This window comes from Mustela nigripes, chromosome 2 (genome assembly GCF_022355385.1).
Source record: "Mustela nigripes isolate SB6536 chromosome 2, MUSNIG.SB6536, whole genome shotgun sequence".
In the NCBI taxonomy this organism is placed as follows: Eukaryota; Metazoa; Chordata; class Mammalia; order Carnivora; family Mustelidae; genus Mustela; species Mustela nigripes.
The window spans coordinates 127,752,767-127,771,842 of NC_081558.1; the positions used below are offsets into that span (position 1 = coordinate 127,752,767).

Below are 19,076 nucleotides of genomic sequence, written 5' to 3' on the forward strand. Positions count from 1 at the left end.
CTAACCAGTGAATGAATGCCCATGTCCAGATTTAGCAATAGAGATTAGAAACTTAAATACAACTTTTTGTTTGTTTGTTTGCAGCTCAGTTATTTCAGTATGAGGAGAAGGAAAGAAATGTTGAAATGAAGAAGCAGGGAGAAAGAGAAGGGCAGGAGTCAAAAATAGAACAGTGGGCTTAGTACTACGGGTCCTAACCAGTGAATGAATGCCCATGTCCAGATTTAGCAATAGAGATTAGAAACTTAAATACAACTTTTTGTTTGTTTGTTTGCAGCTCAGTTATTTCAGTATGAGGAGAAGGAAAGAAATGTTGAAATGAAGAAGCAGGGAGAAAGAGAAGGGCAGGAGTCAAAAATAGAACAGTGGGCTTAGTACTACGTATGCTCCCTGGACCACAAGACTGATCCTGCTGGGAGTAAGCAACCAATGGTTGGTTTCATTTGATATATATGTATGTGTGTGTGTGTGTGTGTATATATATATATATATATATATATATATATATATATTTTTTTTTTTAACCCAAGCAACATAAACTGATATTCTTAGAACTCCTCAAGAAATATTTTGGCTGATTTTATTCTTAGTGTGAGGAAAGAATATACAATTGAGGAAAGGAAGAAATACATGAGCAAGTATGTAAGTAGTATGCAAATATGCTAAGGATAAAGCTGAAATGTCAAAGGAAGAACTTAGTTTCAGACATAAGAGTATTAGCTTACTGCTTTAAGATAAGGTTCAGATTTCTTATTAAAAGTTTGAAGGAGAAATGTTTTCATCTTTTCTGAGTAGTTCTGTGTCATATTTTAATAGAAAAATAATTACATTCTGAAGTGCTTGTAAAGTAAGGACCAAGATTTTATGCAATAGTGGAAAGACATAAGTGTCTTGAATCTCAGAGAAGTTTCCCTTTTTTGGTCCTAGATAATTGCCTCATATAGACAATGTCATTGGAAACCTTGGGCACTACAGATTAGAAGTGTAGCTTCTGAAAAAGTGAACACTAAATTGCCAATAATAAAAACCATTGATTTTCTTTTTTATTACGTTAGAAGGTTTTTTAAAAAAGATTTTATTTATTTATTTGACACAGAGAGAGAGACAATGAGAGAGGGAACATAAGCAGGGGGAATGGGAGAGGGAGAAACAGGCTTCCTGCTGAGCAGAGAGCCTGAAGTGGGGCTCAATCCCAGGACCCTGGCATCATGACCTGAGCTGAAGGCAGATGCCCCTGAAAGGTCCCCTTGGTTCGACCATGGCTAGGAGAAGGTACAAAACAGTTTAGACTGATACCCAAATCAGTAATTGCTGCACTAATTAATGCAGGTGTACCAGAGAATTCAGAGTACAGATCCCAGATCACATTTCCTTAGGAAGCCTTCACAATCGATAGAGACCAAGTTTGGAAGAGAAATTACATTTAGCGTCTTGTTGTGCCTTGTTCCACTCCCCTGCATCTAAATGAATCTAGACAAAAAGATGGTACATCCCTGAGTTAGCTAGAACCCCTGTCCTTCTTACCAGTTCTCTTGCTATGTTTAAAGCAGTTGAAATTAGAGTTTTAGGCTGGTGGCCTAGGTTTGAAGAAAGAGGTCTCTTCCTGAAGCTCATTTAATAGCATGGTAGAAGGTGAAGGTTCGTTTGTATCATGAACATGGGTCGAATCAGTATTTTGAGAAGTTATTAAATGAATTGCATTATTGTAATGTGCTCAACAGTAATGAATTAGATGCATTTTGATTTTTAAAAATGAAATAGAGAGGGTTATTCTTTCTATCTTTCCTTCTTGAGATGGTAGTTGCTCAGAATGTAGAGGGCCCTGTGGTCCTCTCAGAGAGTGGGACTCCAACTTCAAAGTAAGAAATGCAACCGAAAACAAACACCCTCAAGCAAAAGAACATCAAGAAAGTTCAAGGTAGGGTGTTTTCTTAATTCCTACAACTCATAAGGCAAAAAGGCTTGGAAAATGATCATAAGAACTCCTGGTTAGAAATGGCCCAATTTTCTACTCTGCTCCAGCTTCTACCTGTTGGCAGATGATACAGAGTGGCCTCGTTCAAGCTTACTTCAGCTTCACCTAATAGCATTACTTACTTGGTTTTCAAGTATCATTTTTCATTTTCAAATCACTTTTCCCACATTACCTAATTGTCATTACGTGGGGTCATTTCAACAGCACGAATGAGGAGAGGGATCGATGGCAGTCCCCTTAATGCCTTTTTTTATGACTAAGTGGCAAAGAGCGGAAGCATGGAAAGTGAGCATCTTAATGGAGAGACATGATCAGGTTGTCTTTTTTCCCCTCAAAATATTATCTAAAAGTAATTTAAAAAATATTTTTCCTCTACCAATCTTCAAACTCACTGAGAGTATTAAAAACAAATCATTTTATTTTATCAGTTCAGCCCATTCCCTCACTTGATATTTTAAAAACTTTTTCATCATAACCTTTGCTGTCTTCCAGAAGTGAGGAACACATTTTTATTTATCAGATAATTTGATTTTAAGGAAATGGCTTTCCCCTCACCTCTTCTTACTCAGACATTCTCAGGAGCTCTGGCATTCCACAATCTAATCAGATACAAGTTATATCTTGGTCTAGAAATAAAAGTGTGAATTGTTGAGCCTCCGAGATGTAACACTACAGGCCCATAAATGTCACTTGGTAGCCTGCAGATTCAAATCTAAAAGCAATACTTTGAATACCAGAGCAGAATGTAGTTCTTTATATGTTTTTCTTTATAGCCTTGAAACTGAAGATGATAGTTGGATATAATGCGGGAACACATGACAAAGTAATTTTCTGGGTGGAAATACTTTATTTTGATTGTATTGTAATGGTATTATGAAATTTCCATGGAATGGAAGATATAATTATAGTGTTGTTATACACTTTAGATCTTCTAATATTGCTTCACTGAGTCAAGTTGCAATAACCCTCAGCATTTTCTGTAAATAAAGGGAGTATTTTCAGGGAGGTTGCTTCCTACGAGAACAATTGCCATCAGATTTCAGACTGTTGGGACTTCCTGTAAAGTAGCAACAGGGGAGCAGCAGGTGCTCAGAAACCTTTATGACCTGGAAATTAATTGCTCAGAGGCTCAGAGGGCTCACCTTTATAGGACCTGATCACTTCTTAGGTTTGTCCCTCCCCCTCTCCCTCCCTTCATCCTCTCTATCTCTCTCCCCCACTTTCTCTTTTTGAAAGAAAGACAGATGACAGTAAAGGATGGAGAAAAAAGGAGGAGATAAGAATACTCTTCTAGAGGATAAGAGCTAATTGCTTTTTGGAGCCAGTGGGTCTGACAGAAATGGAGAGATCCTCCTGACAAAAGGCAGCAAGATCACTTTCCTTGGTCAGGGAGTGGAATTTTGCTCCCCAGAAGATGGTGTTGGGTCATCCAGGATGATGTAGGAATACATCCTACAAAAACAGTCATTTGCTTGAGTCTGGCCATGTTTGTGCCAGGCTTTGAGGTCTGGCATTCTAGACCAGTCATGACTTAAATAAACCATGGTTTGGGCATGAGCTGGACCTCGGGGAGCAGCAGATGGCTGATAAGCTCCCATTTGTCTGCTTCAGATCCATGAGGCAGAACCCAGGAATTTGGCCAGTTACTCATCTTAAATCTCCAGAATCCCATATGATTATTGTGACTAATGTTGTTTCCTGCCATGTGTTCCCACTGAAAAAAATTTCAAGGCATCCTGAGATTGGGTAAAATGTCTGAATGCAGACTTAGCTGTGACTTCTAATTTTAAATTCTTTAATGGAGGAGGGGGAGGCATTCATTAGTGAGGTATTCCCTGCACATCAGGCTGTGTGATCAAAATCTGGGTTCGTTTTTGACTTCAGGTATTAAAACAGTTCTGTTTTGGTCATGTTTTGTGAGAGACCAACTGAAGATCCTTTTCTTTCTTTCTTTTTTTTATCAGTTACTTATGATGCATCGTTAGATGCTTTCATTTCCAGTACGACCAGCAATACAAACACGGTGGTGCTGGCTTGGAGAGAGAAATCAAAAAAGCATCTTAAAATGACATCCTTCAACGTTGCCGAGGGCATTCATGCTTTTGATTACCACTCTCAGCTCAATTTAATTGGTATGTAAAATAAATCATGATAACTATGAGGGCCTCATAAATAGTCTGGGATGCATATTGGTATGCAGGGAGTCACTCCACCTTGTTGCTTTATTGCCAGAGAGACTGACTCGAACAGCTCACATTTTATTGCCGAAGAATGTCTGATAATGATGCATTAGGACAAGCGGCACATAGCAACTACATGGGGGTGAAAATATGAGAAAGTGCCCCAATGTTTTAATTAGAATCTGTGGGGGTGGGGCACCTGGGTGGCTCAGTGGGTTAAGCCTCTGGCTTCGGCTCAGGCCATGGTCTCAGGGTCCTGGCATCGAGCCCCACATCAGGCTCTCTGCTCGGTGGGGACCCTGCTTCCCCTTCTCTCTCTGCTTGCCTCGCTGCCTACTTGTAATTGCTCTCTGTCAAATAAATAAATCTTTAAAAAAAAAAAAAAGGAATCTGTGGGGGTGTAAGATGGTACAGAGGAGGAAGACAGTATTGGTGCCCTGTCTGCTCTTCTGCCATCTTTCTGACACCACCAAATGCTCCACATGCCGCGGCCCCTGCTGCCCGCACTGCCGCCGCCACCGGGAATGCACCTGCGCCGGAAAGGCGATGGAAGACGTTTCTCCTCTTTCAGGATACAACCTCCAGTGCTTTTTGAGCATTTTCAGATTACCTGAATTTTAGCTTAAACGAGAGTTCCTTTTTTTGGATATCAAAGACTACATGTTAGCTGAAGAAATAAGCTGTGAAGTCTTCAAGGTTAACTACTTAAATTATGTGACATGTTGAAAGCTGTTAATTTGTTATATAATATCTATCTATGTATTAGTTCAAGCATTGTAAAAATGAGGCATTAAAAATTAATAGGGTAGTGACAGAGAATGAACATACACGGCCTTTGGAATGGGTCAGATTAATTTAAGCCTCATTCAGTAATTGCTCATAGGAAGAATAGCGATATCAGCTACTGAGGCTGAGTCCCTAAAATCTCTAATGATCATGCCTGACAATCATGTTAGAAGATACCTTGAATTTGAACTCACGAATATGCCACTATCCACCTTTCAAAGAGAATTAGAGACTTATTAGAGAAGGCTGGGTTAGCCAACTGAGTTTGAACGACCCCAATATCAACCATTTCATTGACTCATTGATTATCTCAACCCCCAGATATGTGACACACATTCATTTCAAAATAGGAATTGTGTATTGTATTCATAATGTTCTGTTATACATAACATTAAAATGTTCATTAAAAAAAAATAAGAATTGTGTGGGTTGTTCGTATTACTGACACCACTTTTTGTCCTTCTAATTCTGATTAGCAACTGCTGGCATCAACAAAAAAGTTTGCCTTTGGAACCCCTATGTTGTCTCTAAGCCAGTTGGTATCCTTTGGGGTCACTCAGCCAGTGTGATAGCTGTCCAATTCTTCGCTGCAAGAAAACAACTTTTTAGCTTCTCCAAAGATAAAGTAAGTAACATTGTACATTTAATTTATTTAGTTCTTCCTCCTCAGTTCCTACCTAAATCTATCTGTGGTCCTGAATTTCTCTGAGGGTTGGTGTGGATTTTTAAAATACACTGGCTAAATACGATGGCTTCAGAAATCTATATTTGGAAAATATATTTATGGTAACTTAAGCATAGTCCTGGGCAACTGAACAAAGTATTTCATTAAAAAACTTTAAACTGTATACTCATGGATTGTATTCTTAAAAGGTTACATAGTGAGAGTTTCTAGAGTTCTCACCTATTCAATAGAAAAAACAAATGGAGATGAGGAAGTGTTGCTTGGTAATGGTAAGACATAGAAGAGGCACAGCTAATTAGCTATGGTTGCTTTGATATTGAGGAAACTCAGTGGTTTAGAAATCAAAGTTAATCTGAAGACTATTAGGTATATTAAGAACATTTCAGTTATGTATATCAGCCCATTTCTCTTTGGAGATATTTATGGGATATCTTAAATATGGTGGGGAAAAAAACACGATGTCAGAACCAGGTAGTCTTAATCTCTCATAATCTTGTCACTTGTTTCTCTGTAAAACTTTCATTTTCCATAATGCTTGATTTTATAGATCCAGGTAACATACACTAGATTTCAAGATGTTCGGTTGTAAGAGAAGGACAGCCTCTAAGACTTACAGTGAATCTGACTTTTTATTTTATTCTAAAGCAATGTGTATATATATAAAAATTAAATAGGAACTCCTCTTCTACTCCTAAGCCCCCCCCCCCCCACAAATCCTGCCAAACTTGCTTATTTTACTCTATCACCTGTTGGTAAATCTTCTCTCAATTCTGGTTGATTCCATCATCGAAATATGTTTATCAGCCTCACCTCTCAGCTGCCACTGTTCTAATTCAAAACTTCTTCTTTTGCCCAAAATTTTGCAAAGTTTTTCTGTCTCCCTACTTTCAGACCGGTCTGACTCTAATCTACCCCTTATCCTGCTAGTGAAGTGGTTTGTAAAAAACAAAAAACAAAACCCAAAAAACCAAAACCAACCGTTTTAGCACTCCATCCAATTCTCGGTCTAAATCAACTCCAGAATTCTTAAACTTTTGTACAAAGCCCTCCCTCAGTCTGTTAGCCCTACTTTATTTCCTGCTTTTCTCTTTTTTTCATTTAATGCTCCAGCCATATCGTACCTTTGGCTCTCCCCGCCATGCTGCCTCCCGGCTCAGCAGCAAGCTCTTCTGTCTTTGGTTCCCTCTCCTTGATGATCAATTGGCAAATGCCTGTTTATCCTCAAAGTTTCAGACTTTTTGGAGTCTTTCACACAGACCTAGCTGTTTCCTCCTCTGCACTCCAACTGCCCTTGTATGTCTCTCATTAGAGCATGTATCCTGTTGTATCAAAGTTGTTGGTTTGCTTCCTTAACCAGGGGTGATATCTTTTCAGTTTACTCCGTATCCATTGCAGTGCCTGGCACCTTGTCCTGTTTGCTTAATCGTTATTTGTTGACAGTTTGAAGTGAAGACATATTACTATGAATCTAAAGTACCAAAACATTCAGACTGAAAACTTTTTTTAATGTCTTAGTCACATTTAGTTGTTTTATTTTTTGAGATCTTTGAGCACTTTGTTATAACTGCCAGTACCAAGTTTAACATAATGGGTTTTGTATACTCAAAGGTTATATATGGGCACCTGGGTGGCTCAGTGGGTTAAGCCGCTGCCTTCGGCTCAGGTCATGGTCTCGGGGTCCTGGGATCGAGTCCCGCATCGGGCTCTCTGCTCAGCGGGGAGCCTACTTCCTCCTCTCTCTTTCTCTGCCTGCCTCTCTGCCTACTTGTGATCTCTCTCTGTCAAATAAATAAATAAATGAAATCTTTAAAAAAAAGGTTATATATGTATCTCTCTCTAGATTTTGAGTCCTTAAAAGCAAAAATTATTGGTTGAATTCATTTTTGTGAGTGTGTTTCCTGGGACATAGCTCATATTAATGTATACTAAACACATGTTGAATATAATATATCAAATAGTGTAATTCAACTAATTGTTGGGATTCATGAGGTTAAGGACTATATCTTTTTTGGATTGTGCCAAACACATTCTCAATAAATCTTAAGTGATTGAGTCTTTCTAAGATATAAATATGAAAAAAAAACCAAAAAAACAAAACCAGGTATTTTATCATTATAGAATTCCATGAAAGTGTTCACTGAAAAAATTCTTAAAGTAGGTTAGTAAATGTTTTACTCATTTTACTGAAGACTATAGCTTGGGAGACATTGTATCAGCTTGTTCTAAAGAACTGCTCCAAAGTTTGTCAGTTTACAGGGGATTTTATGTTGAGAACTACTCAACACTAGTTCTCCAAGGTATAATTGCATCAGAAGATATAATTTGTTTGGTGTAAAAATTAAGGTTTGCTGATCCCCGCATTCACTTGTGAAAGACCCCTTAGGTCATCTTAATATCTATGTTTCTATCATATATGATTTTTCAAAAATACTGCCTGTATGCTTCTGCTTACCTGGTTTTCTGATTCTTCTTGTTTTGTATTTCTCCTTGAGATCTTTTGAGTTGGTCACAGCAGGCTGACATCAGTTAACCACTGCAGTTTTAGTGCACAAAAGTTTGTTGTTGTTGTTGTTTTTTAATCACTTTAAAAGCAAGTTAAAAAAAAAAAGTCATTTGAGTCAGAATGGATTGTGTATAGGTATCCTCAATGTTAAGATTACCTAGGCTCTTCCAAAGCTGTTTTATCATTCTGTTTTTCCTTTGACTTGTAAACGATTGCATTATAATAAAGCTTGTCATACTGTCTTTTACATTAGTCTAAATCCATTTCACTTTGATAAAGGCATAGTAATCATCATCTTTACGTCTTTACAACAAACAACAGGGCTTTCTGCAATCAGGTTAAGCCTTTGCTTTATTGCTGTACAATTCTTTTGGATGTTTTATGGAATTAGGGTTAAGTTAAGGAACAGAGAAAATGAAAGAGCACATCTTTTTTTCAAAGAGCCTTTGAATGAATCATACTTTGGTCAATAAATTGCTGTATTAGAGAATTTCAGACCAAAGCAATCTAGAGCTAAATAATTTTTTCCAAAAATGATCTGAGACTCAAGTTGTTTTTTGGAAGACTGGTCTGTTACTATTTTGCAGTGATGATTAAATAAATTTTTCCCTATAGAAGTTGGCATCATACTAAATGGTAGTCCAATTGTACTTTGTTTTGCACCTTTAGACTTTCACTGATGACAAGGCCCTGCTGGGAGGCAGTAACTTGGGGATTTGGAGGAGAAATTACCATGGGGAGTGGAAGGGTTTTCTTTTTTTCTTTTTCTTTCTTCCTTTTTTTTTTTTTTTTTTTTTAAGGTTTTATTTATTTGACAGACAGATCACAAGTAGGCAGAGAGGCAGGCAGAGAGACAGAGGGGGAAGCAGGCTCCCTGATGAGCAGAGAGCCTGATGCAGGGCTCCATCCCAAGCCTCTGGGAGCATGAGCTGAGCCATCCAGGGGCCCCTGAAATGGAAGGTTTTTCAAAGCCTAGGGGAGAGCTCTCTGGGGGCTGACATTGTAACTAGTGGGCTTGATTAAGCTCTTCTATTGCTCCTAACTCTTTTTTTCTGGGCTGTTCACCCTGATTTGGCCGCCAGAATCAGATTGCTTTGTAACAGTCCTTCTTTGGAGGTTCTGATTTTTCCCAGAGCCCAATTTCTACATTGTGGCCTCAAAGTTAGTAAGGAAAATACAAAGTGAGCCTTTTGTGTAATGACTTACCCGTTTGTCTTCCCTTTCTACATACTCTTCCTCCTCAGCTTCCCTCTGTTCATCTGGAAACAAAGCCGTTTTCATTTTGTTTAAAATATATAAGTAAATGATTAATGCTGTTACATAAAAATTGCAAATGGGGACGCATGTAGTGCATAAAAGTGAATATTCTTTTTGTTCACTTCCCCTTCAAATCAGTTCCTCTCCCAAGAAATAGTCGTTATTAACACTTGTGCATATCTTCTCATAATTTATATTTTAATATACCGTTGACCCTTGAACAACATGGGGGTTGGGGCACACAGTTGAAAAGTCATGTACAACTTTTCACTCCTTAAGAACTTAACTACCAATAGCCCACTGTTGATTAGAAGCCTTACTAATAAAATAAATAGTTGATTAACAACTATTTTATATTTTATATATTTTATGTGTGAGTCTAAAAAAAAGTCAGATGGACAAAAGACAATGCTAAGAAAATCATAAGGAAGGGAAAACACATATATAGTACTGTATTTATAAAAAAAATTCACATATGAGTGGACCAGCGCAGTTCAAGCCCATGTTGTTCAAGGGTCAACTGTATTATATATCATATACAAATAATATTATATACATATATTATATTATTATATTTTTACATATAATAAGTTATAACACAATACAATATATTACTATATATACCATCCTATGTATGTGTACAAATACAAGGTAGTATTTATTATTAGTTTTTGGGTAAATGGTATCAAATAAGACATAATTTTCTGCAACTTGATTTTCCCTTAATAATAGCTCCTAGAGATGTTTCTGTGTGACTTTACATGGGCCTATGGTCCATCCACGTTGATTTGAATGGTAATGTTTCAAACTTTCTGGCTAAGTAATATTCCATTGTATATATACACCACATCTTTCTCCATTCATCTGCTGATGGACATCTCGGTTCATCCTGGAGTTTGGCTACTGTGAACATTGCTTCTATAAACACTGGAATGCAGGTGCCACTACGGATCACTACATTTATATCTTTGGGGTAAATACCCAGGAGGGCAATTGCCGGGGAATATTCTTCTTAAAGAAGCTGTTAAGATGCTGCTGATTTAGATCTAGAAACATTGTACCCATTGGTATACTCACCAAAGGTGTGTAAAGGTGCCTGTTTCTCCCACAGACTTGTCAATAATGGATACTATTAATGTGTTTCCCTATTTTGTGTACACGTGAATCTGATGGATAAAAAATTAGGATGAGTTTCTTTTTTCAAATCCATTTATATTCATTTATTTATTGTTTTTTGGTGCATTAGCTAATAATGAGCTAATCATGCCCTCTCTTATGAACTCTGTCTTTTTCTTATTGATTTGTAGTAGTTTGAAAAATATTTTGATTATCCGGGCGCCTGGGTGGCTCAGTGGGTTAAGCCGCTGCCTTCGGCTCAGGTCATGATCTCAGGGTCCTGGGATCGAGTCCCGCATCGGGCTCTCTGCTCAGCATGGAGCCTGCTTCCTCCTCTCTCTCTCTGCCTGCCTCTCTGCCTACTTGTAATCTCTCTCTGTCAAATAAATAAATAAATCTTTAAAAAAAAATATTTTGATTATCCTTTATTATAGATGATGCAAATATTTTACTTATTTCAAGCATATGTCTTTTAATTTTGTGTTCTTTTTCTCATTCACAAGTTTTTATTATTATTTTTTTTAAAGATTTTATCTATTTATTTGTCAGAGAGAGAGAGAGAACACAAGCAGAAGGAGCATCAGGCCGAGGGAAGCAGACAGAAGGAGAAAAAGGCTCCCTGCTGAGCAAGTAGCCTGATGTGGGGCTCAATCCCAGGACTCTGAGATCATGACCTAAGCCAAAGGCAGAGGCTTCATCCACTGAGACACCCAGGCATCCCCTCATTCAAAAGTCGCTTTGTTTGTTTGTTGTTTTAAACAAATTTAAACTTTTTATGAAGTTGAGTCTAAGAAATGGTTTTCTTTGTGGCTCTGGATTTTTTATCTTGCTTAAGAATGTCTTCTACAGTGGCGTCTGGGTGGCTCAGTGGGTTAAGCCTCTGCCTTTGGCTCAGGTCATGATTCCAGGGTCCTGGGATTGAGCCCCGCATCAGGCTCTCTGCTTGGTGGGGAGTCTGCTCCCCCCACCCCCGCCTGCCTCTCCACCTACTTGTGATTTTTGTCTGTCAAATAAATAAATAAAATCTTGAAAAAAAAATGTCTTCTACACTTCATTTTTATAAAAATATTCTTTATTTCTGCTAATAGTTTTTCTGTAGTTGAATAAATATAGTTTGCATTTACCTTTGTGGTTTATTTTGTGTGAAGTTTTTTTTTTTTTTCTACAAATGGATAGCCAAGACTATTTTTTGAATAATTTGTCTCTCCCTGGTTTGAAATGCCGTTTGTTATCATTTGAGTTGCCATATATATATGAATTTGTTTCTGGGTGTTTTATTCTTTCCATTAGTCTATTTGTCTTTTCCTACATAACATATCATTTAACTAGCATAACTTTATTGTATACATATGTGTGTGTGTATTTTTTTAAAGATTTTATTTATTTATTTGAGAGAGAGAGTGTGTGAACACAAGCAGGGGGAGAGGCAGAGGAAGAGGGAGAAGCAGACTCTCTGTTGAGCAGGAAGCCCAGTGCGGGGCTCAATCCCAGGACCCTAGGATCATGACCTGAGCTGAAGGCAGAGGCTTAACGGACTGAGAGCCACCCAGGCCCCTATATTTTGATGGTGGGGCATTTTCTACTTCTTGTTTTCCTTTTTCAATTTTAACTATCTTCTGCATTTTATCCTTTATAAACCAAGTATATTTTAGGATCAATATTCATGTTTCATGAAAGTATTTGGGTTGAAATTTCACTGAATATGATATTTGACATCTTTAAAATACTGAGAAACCACACCCTGTTTTTCTCCATTTATTCATTCTTTTAACTGTCTTTCAGAAAAAAAAATCATGTACAAATGTCTTTCCCATTCCTTGTTCAGGTTTTTCCTACTTTTTAAAGGAGACACATTAACACATTCTTTTTTTTTTTTTTTTTTTAATTTATTTTTTTGACAGACCGAGACCACAAGTAGGCAGAGAGGCAGAGGAAGGGAATTAGGCTCCTTGCCCAGCAGACAGCTTGACCTGGGGCTTGATCCTAGGACCCTGGGATCATGACCTGAGCTGAAAGCAGAGGCTTTAACCCACTGAGCCACCCAGGTGTCTTCATTAACATATTCTTGCATATTCTTGATTTTAATGTGAAGTTTCTAATCAGGGTGTGCCCACTTTCTATATAACCCATTCATTGAGTTTTTAATTTTAATATAGATTTTTTTTTCCAAAACATTTTTTTAACTGCCTGGTAATTTTGAATAGTTTTTTGGTGCTTGCTCATTTTCAGATTTTTGATTTTTAGCTCTTTAATTTCGATTTCATTATTATATGTCCTTATCCAAGAATTTCAGTATCTGGAGTCCTTAGAGATCTAAATCTGGTATTTGCTACTCGGGTGGTTCTCCCTCAGGGTGACTTGTTTCATTTTTATGTTTGGCAACCTTTTATTGTCACCTCATTTTTTTTTTTTAATTTTTTATTTTTTATAAACATATATTTTTATCCCCAGGGGTACAGGTCTGTGAATCACCAGGTTTACACATTCACAGCACTCACCAAAGCACATACCCTCCCCAGTGTGTCACCTCATTTTTTGCTGTTGCTAAACTACTGGCATTCTGAGGACCTAAACTGAAGATTCTTTCCTCCGGAGATTTCTGTTTGTTCCTGAAGGTGGAAACAAGGATAGTTACCATCCTGAGGTATTCTCCTTGTCTGTTGTCCAGTTTTGTCTAACAGCCTAGCCTCGGTGCCTCCACCTTGCTGATGATCCAAGGCTTAGGCTCCTGGTTGCAATCTCTTCATTTAGGCCTACTGTTCCCTGTTTCTATTTTAAGTTTGTTTCTTTTCTCACTTTTTTTCTTTTGGACCTGTGAAGATGGTCCACACTCCCTGAAGACCTAGCAAGGCAGTAAAAATTATGTTTATTCAGAGTTATGTTTCTTTGAAGCAGAAAAACCCCCGATGAAAACCTAGTCTGCAATGATATTTAAACCTGAATTCTCTTGTTCTAGCTGTTTTTCACTAATTTCCTTCAAAGCTGTTGTTAGTATAAATCTTAAGTGGGAAGAAAGAAAGAAAGAAAAGAGAGAGTGAAAGAAAAGAAAAGAAGGATTTAAAATTTAAAGTGTTTAAGTTTACTTTGTAAAATAAAATAGGAATGATGATCTTTGAAAAGCAAAATTAGACAACTTTTTCTTTGAAGACAACAACAAATTCTGTTACTATTCTATTTTAGTGTTAGGTGACTAATGATAATGGCAAAAAAAAAATCCGGGTAAGTGAAATTGTTTTGATTTCCCAAGTAAATTTTGTTTTGGAAAAGGAGAGCACCTGAAATAATATGTTGGTATTAGTTAAGTCTATTAAACTTGAGTTCATTAAACTTAAATTTGTTATTCTTGAACTGGGGCATTAGTGAGATTTTTACAGAAAAATTCGTAGTGCTAGAAAACGTTTTGAAATTTTCAAGTACAGTGATAGAATACACAGACACTTAAAAGAAATCTGAGTCTTAGAGCTATATTATCTACTCATTCTTGTCGAAAAGAATGTAAAAAACAACAAGAACAGCAACAAAACAACAACAGTGAGAGAAGATCATGGTTATGGTAACAATTTAAAGATGGTTAGCATAAGAGAAGAGTTTAGCTTCCAGCCAATATTTTAGGTTTGACTTCAGTTCTGGGGAAAAAAAAAAGGTGAAAATTTTTCTTAAAGGAAGCTCTGTTCTATGACTTCAGGATAAAAAACATTATCTGAATTATATAGTAGAATACTTTTGCTTGCATATATCATGTCAAACAAAATTGCCTTTAAGTGTTCACCCATGATGCTTTTGTGGATTATCCAAAGGCTTCAATTCTGAAAAAATAGGCTTGTTAGTACATAAAGGAGTATTCAGGAGACCCAGTTCCATCAGTTCCTGTGATCCAATCATCTGCAAGTGGATTTTGTGGATTTCCCCAGAGAGCTGAGCTTCACTGCTGTCCTCAAGATCCCATACTGACATATACTCTCTCTCTTTTTCTTATTTCATTTTATATCTCTCCCCTCTAGGATGGCAGGAGTTAGTAGTAAGTGTTTGATGAAACCAAACAGGTCTCATTTTGATCAAGTCACCTGAGTCTGTTTTCTTCCCGTGTTTTTATATCATTATTAGGACACTATGAATCTTTTTTTCCCTCCTACTCTAAATTAAACTTGGATGTGTCGCCAATATGTAAATAATGCTCATTTGGTTTTAGATTCCCTATCTATCCAAGCATCTGCCCATGTACCTACCCATCCATGAAGTTACCTATTTACAAATACAGTAGTTACAGTACAAAGTAACAGTTATATTTATGTCCTTTTCTATTGTTTAGTTTTATTATGTCTAGGTGAAATGATTCTGTCTCTTGTAAGGAGCAGGAAAAAATTCTTTTTAAAGATTTTATTTATTTATTTGAGAGAGAAAGTGAGAATACAAGTGGAAGGGAGGAGCAGGCTCCCTACTGAGCAAGAAGCCTGATGTGGGGCTTCATCCCAGGACCCTGGGATCATGACCCGAGCCCAACAGGCACTTAACCGACTGAGCCACCCAGGCACCCCATGGGAGCAGAAAATAGTTCTTCAGCAAAATTAGACTGAAAACATGGTGGGAGCCTACATTTCTCTAGTCAGATCTTCACAGTGCCCCTTTCTAAATTTGTTTTAATTGTTGTTTTGGAAGCTATAGATAATGGGTTGAGCAACTTTAGTACATTCTAGACGGAATTGACAGAATTTCAGAGCTGGCAGGGGCCCCTTTAGGAGAAAGGCGAGGCAATGGACAGGTTTAAATCACACACCTAAGCTGACAGATCTGAGTAATATTAAAATCCAGGTGTCAGGTCTCAGTCCACTGATTTTTAGTTCTAACGTATATGAATAATTGTGTTATTAAATAGCTAACAGTTGAAACAAGGTAAAGGTTTTGCCAAAAAGTAATATGCCATTTTAATTATGTGAAGAGCTAAATGTTGTCGATACTAAATCATAAGTTTATGTACTTATTTCTCTTAATATAAAAATGGTGAGGAAATAGAAAGCCCGCCATTTCAAGAGCTGGACTTAGGAAGGCTGAGCTTAGACAGACACCACAAGTTCTGAGGTATCATGATGAAAACAGAGTGTACAGTTTAGATCAAAATTTGTGGAAAATATAAATTAAAAAGTGTCAATTTTCAGTTGTGATTTTTAAGCTTAGGTGTTTGTTAGTTTATGTATTCTTCCTACTATGGATAAAGAAAACCTCACTAGAAATCTGGAATGAAAATTATTATTAAATATATTTCTTTCTGAACTGTGGCCTAATTCTATCCCAGAAGTCAACCTGAGTATCAAAGAGAAGAACCCATGCTTCTCAAATACTAACTAGATATTTAAGTTACATTTTGTCAAAAGACTTGATTAATAAAACCAAATTAATGTGAGACATTTTTCATGATTAAAAGGATAAAGACTGATTAGGAAAGAAGGGGATTACAGTTATCTGCTTTAAATCAAGCCACATGATATTACTGATTAGGCTGAGAGAAAGACTTCTTGTTCAAGGATATTAGCATTGACCTTAAAACCGTGTCAAGAAGTCAAGGTACAATGCAAAGGAAATGCTTGGGAAATTAAAAACAAAAAACAAAAAAACTAATCCCTGAGCCCCATCCTTAAAGATTCTGATTTAATAGTCTTGGCAAAAGGGCCCAAACAGGTGATTTTTAAGGCACTGCAGGTGTTTCTAATGTCAAGGTTAAGAACCACTCATACAGAATGTGGTAGTGTGGAAAAAAACTGAAAAACTTGTGGGAGGTCACATACCGTGAGGTGATTGCTAGATGACAGCCAGAACACTGTTTTGTGCATTGATGTTAATATATCAATGTTGATGCTTTCATCCTCAGCAGAGAGAAAAATCAGAGTTAAAGATGGAAGGGAACTTAATGGGATCAGGGATCAGTAATTAAGAGAGTTAGGGTTCTTTGAAGGAAGAAGGGAAAGCAGAACAAAAAACAATTTTAAGAAAAAATAATGAACATGCACATTTTGATAAAAAACATATTTCTAATTTTAATTGCTAATGACAAGAACTAACCTATCATAGACCAGAGGTTGTTACTCATATATTTTTAATTTTTCATTTAATTTATGTGACTATATGTCAATAAAATATTAAAGGCAATATAAATTATTTGAACAACATGGTGGAAAATGATTCTGTGGAAATTATAGTCCATTAATACCATTGAGTTATTATTAATCTATATTCAACCATTCCCCAGATTATTATTCTGATGTGAAGTTAGTTTCTACTTTTTAGAAGGGAGTCCATACTAAAGAAGACAAGATTCTGAACAATGAGAGTATGACTATTATAAGAATATGAGTGTTTGAAAATGATATAGATGTGTCTAATCTTGTGGCTTTCACATTCAAAATAACAGTTTATCAATTCTATTTTTATTTAGGACACACACTTGGAAAAATATTTGCAGGTCTTAGTTCTTGTAGAATTTATATTTTTGAGGAAAAACATATTCTGGAGAGGTGCCAGAATGTTTTTTAATAAAAACAATTTAGTAATGTTTAAGAACCAGAATGAGCTCCTTAATGAAAAATTCTTGCCAAAAACCAAAAAACAAACAAAACATTTTACTTCATGAATATATATTCTTAGGATTAGAATGGTTGGTAATGCTGTTTACCTGGCAGGGGTTGACTAGGTCATTTTAAGTTTGTTATAATTGTTGGTCAATGGAGAAGTTACCCTATCCATCAAGCATAATTATTTATATAAGATGTTGAAGAAGTTTTATAAAATATCTTTGAGGATTATGAGATCTATAATTGGGTGAATAGCCATGCAGAAGTGAGGCAAAATTTTATGGGGTTTTGTATTCTTGGACTTCATCTGAGCTAATGATCTCCATCAACGAGCCAGATAAAGACTTAGGTGAGGCACAATGTTCAACAAATTAAAAAAATACCTATTGACACCTACTGTGTCTTGTGGGATATGTGGGCAAATCAGGAAGGGATTGTCAATATAATTGAACTAGGATTCAAGATTATATTGTCATACTTTGAAAAAGTAAGAAAAATCCTAGTCTTGGTTTAATAGATCAGATTTCTGAAGGTAGGATGGTAGACATCTGGCTTGATTATTTGTTCATGGGATTAATATTTAGAGTTTTGCACAGTCAGAACTTCAAGGTAAGAAACATTCATGATGGAATGAGTTAATGTAAAGATAAATGGTTTAAAGAAGTCACGGAACCTCTAACAGTGGTTAGAACATCCCTGAAATATTGGCTCCATTCTGAGCACCATGCTTAACATACGTCTTTGAGGACCTTAAGTGTGCATCTTATATTTTGATGAGTGGAGAGATACTGCCTTAAATTGATAATGCAGAAATTTGTGTGTAAGGAGTATATTATCTGAAAGTATCACACCCAATAGGACCAGAAGAAAAAGTTTAGATTGGGGGAATGAAAAGGGAGGGAAAAAATGTAATTAACCTCTTTACTTTCAAATATAAGAGTCCTTTGAGGGGCGCCTGGGTGGCTCAGTGGGTTAAGCCGCTGCCTTCGGCTCAGGTCATGATCTCAGGGTCCTGGGATCGAGTCCCGCATCAGGCTCTCTGCTCAGCAGGGAGCCTGCTTCCCTCTCTCTCTCTCTCTCTGCCTGCCTCTCCATCTACTTGTGATTTCTCTCTGTCAAATAAATAAATAAAATCTTTAAAAAAAAAAAAAAAAGAGTCCTTTGATCACTATATGATATGTACACACACACACACACACACTGCTATTCCTTGGTGTTAACAGAGAAATCTGTAACTCAGGAAGGTTAAAGGAAGCTATCTCCAAATAAATAAAAAATAAAAAAAAATAATTAAAAAAGATGGTCCCTGAGGAGTAGGACCTGGGGTTGAAAGGGGTGGATTGAGAATAAAGCCCTCCGGGACTATTGGATTTTGGATCACAGATAAAGGCAGCCATGGTGTTTACAGTAAACAGCGTTTGAATGGTGGTCCTCTCCAGGAGAGAGTGAAAACAGAGGGAGAGAACCAGGAGCCTGCCTTGGTGGAGTGAGTTCTGATAGTAAGATGGTTAAAAGGAACTGGGATCAGTTACCCCAGTCAAGACGTGGAAGAGACCTATATAGATTTAGGAGAAGACGTAGAATCAAGAGGTAGAAAAGGACATCTTTGGCTGAACATACTTAAAAATACTGTAGGGATTTCTATCCTATGGATTCCCAAGATCTGTTCATATGTATGAGGGCTATTCATGTCTATGTACCCAAAGAAATTATATGGAAAATTGTGTACATATATGGGTACATGCATTTAGGAGGCAGAGATAGACCATCATTTTTTTTTATATATAATATTTTATTTTTTATAAACATATATTTTTATCCCCAGGGGTACAGGTCTGTGAATCACCAGGTTTACACACTTCACAGCACTCACCAAAGCACATACCCTCCCCAATGTCCATAATCTCACCCCCTTCTCCCAAACCCCCTCCCTCCAGCAACCCTCAGTTTGTTTTGTGAGATTAAGAGTCACTTATGGTTTGTCTCCCTCCCAATCCCATTTTCTTTCATT

General features: G+C 36.9%; 1 protein-coding gene across 1 annotated transcript in view; it reads left to right on the forward strand.

Annotated features, from left to right (window-relative positions):
• Positions 1-19,076, forward strand: part of WDR49 (WD repeat domain 49) — a 134,507-nt gene that overhangs the window by 33,385 nt on the left and 82,046 nt on the right. The window contains exons 6-7 of the mRNA XM_059388061.1: positions 3,940-4,107; positions 5,418-5,566. Of these exons, the coding sequence (XP_059244044.1) occupies positions 3,940-4,107; positions 5,418-5,566 (317 nt within the window). The remainder of the gene's footprint in view (positions 1-3,939; positions 4,108-5,417; positions 5,567-19,076) is intronic.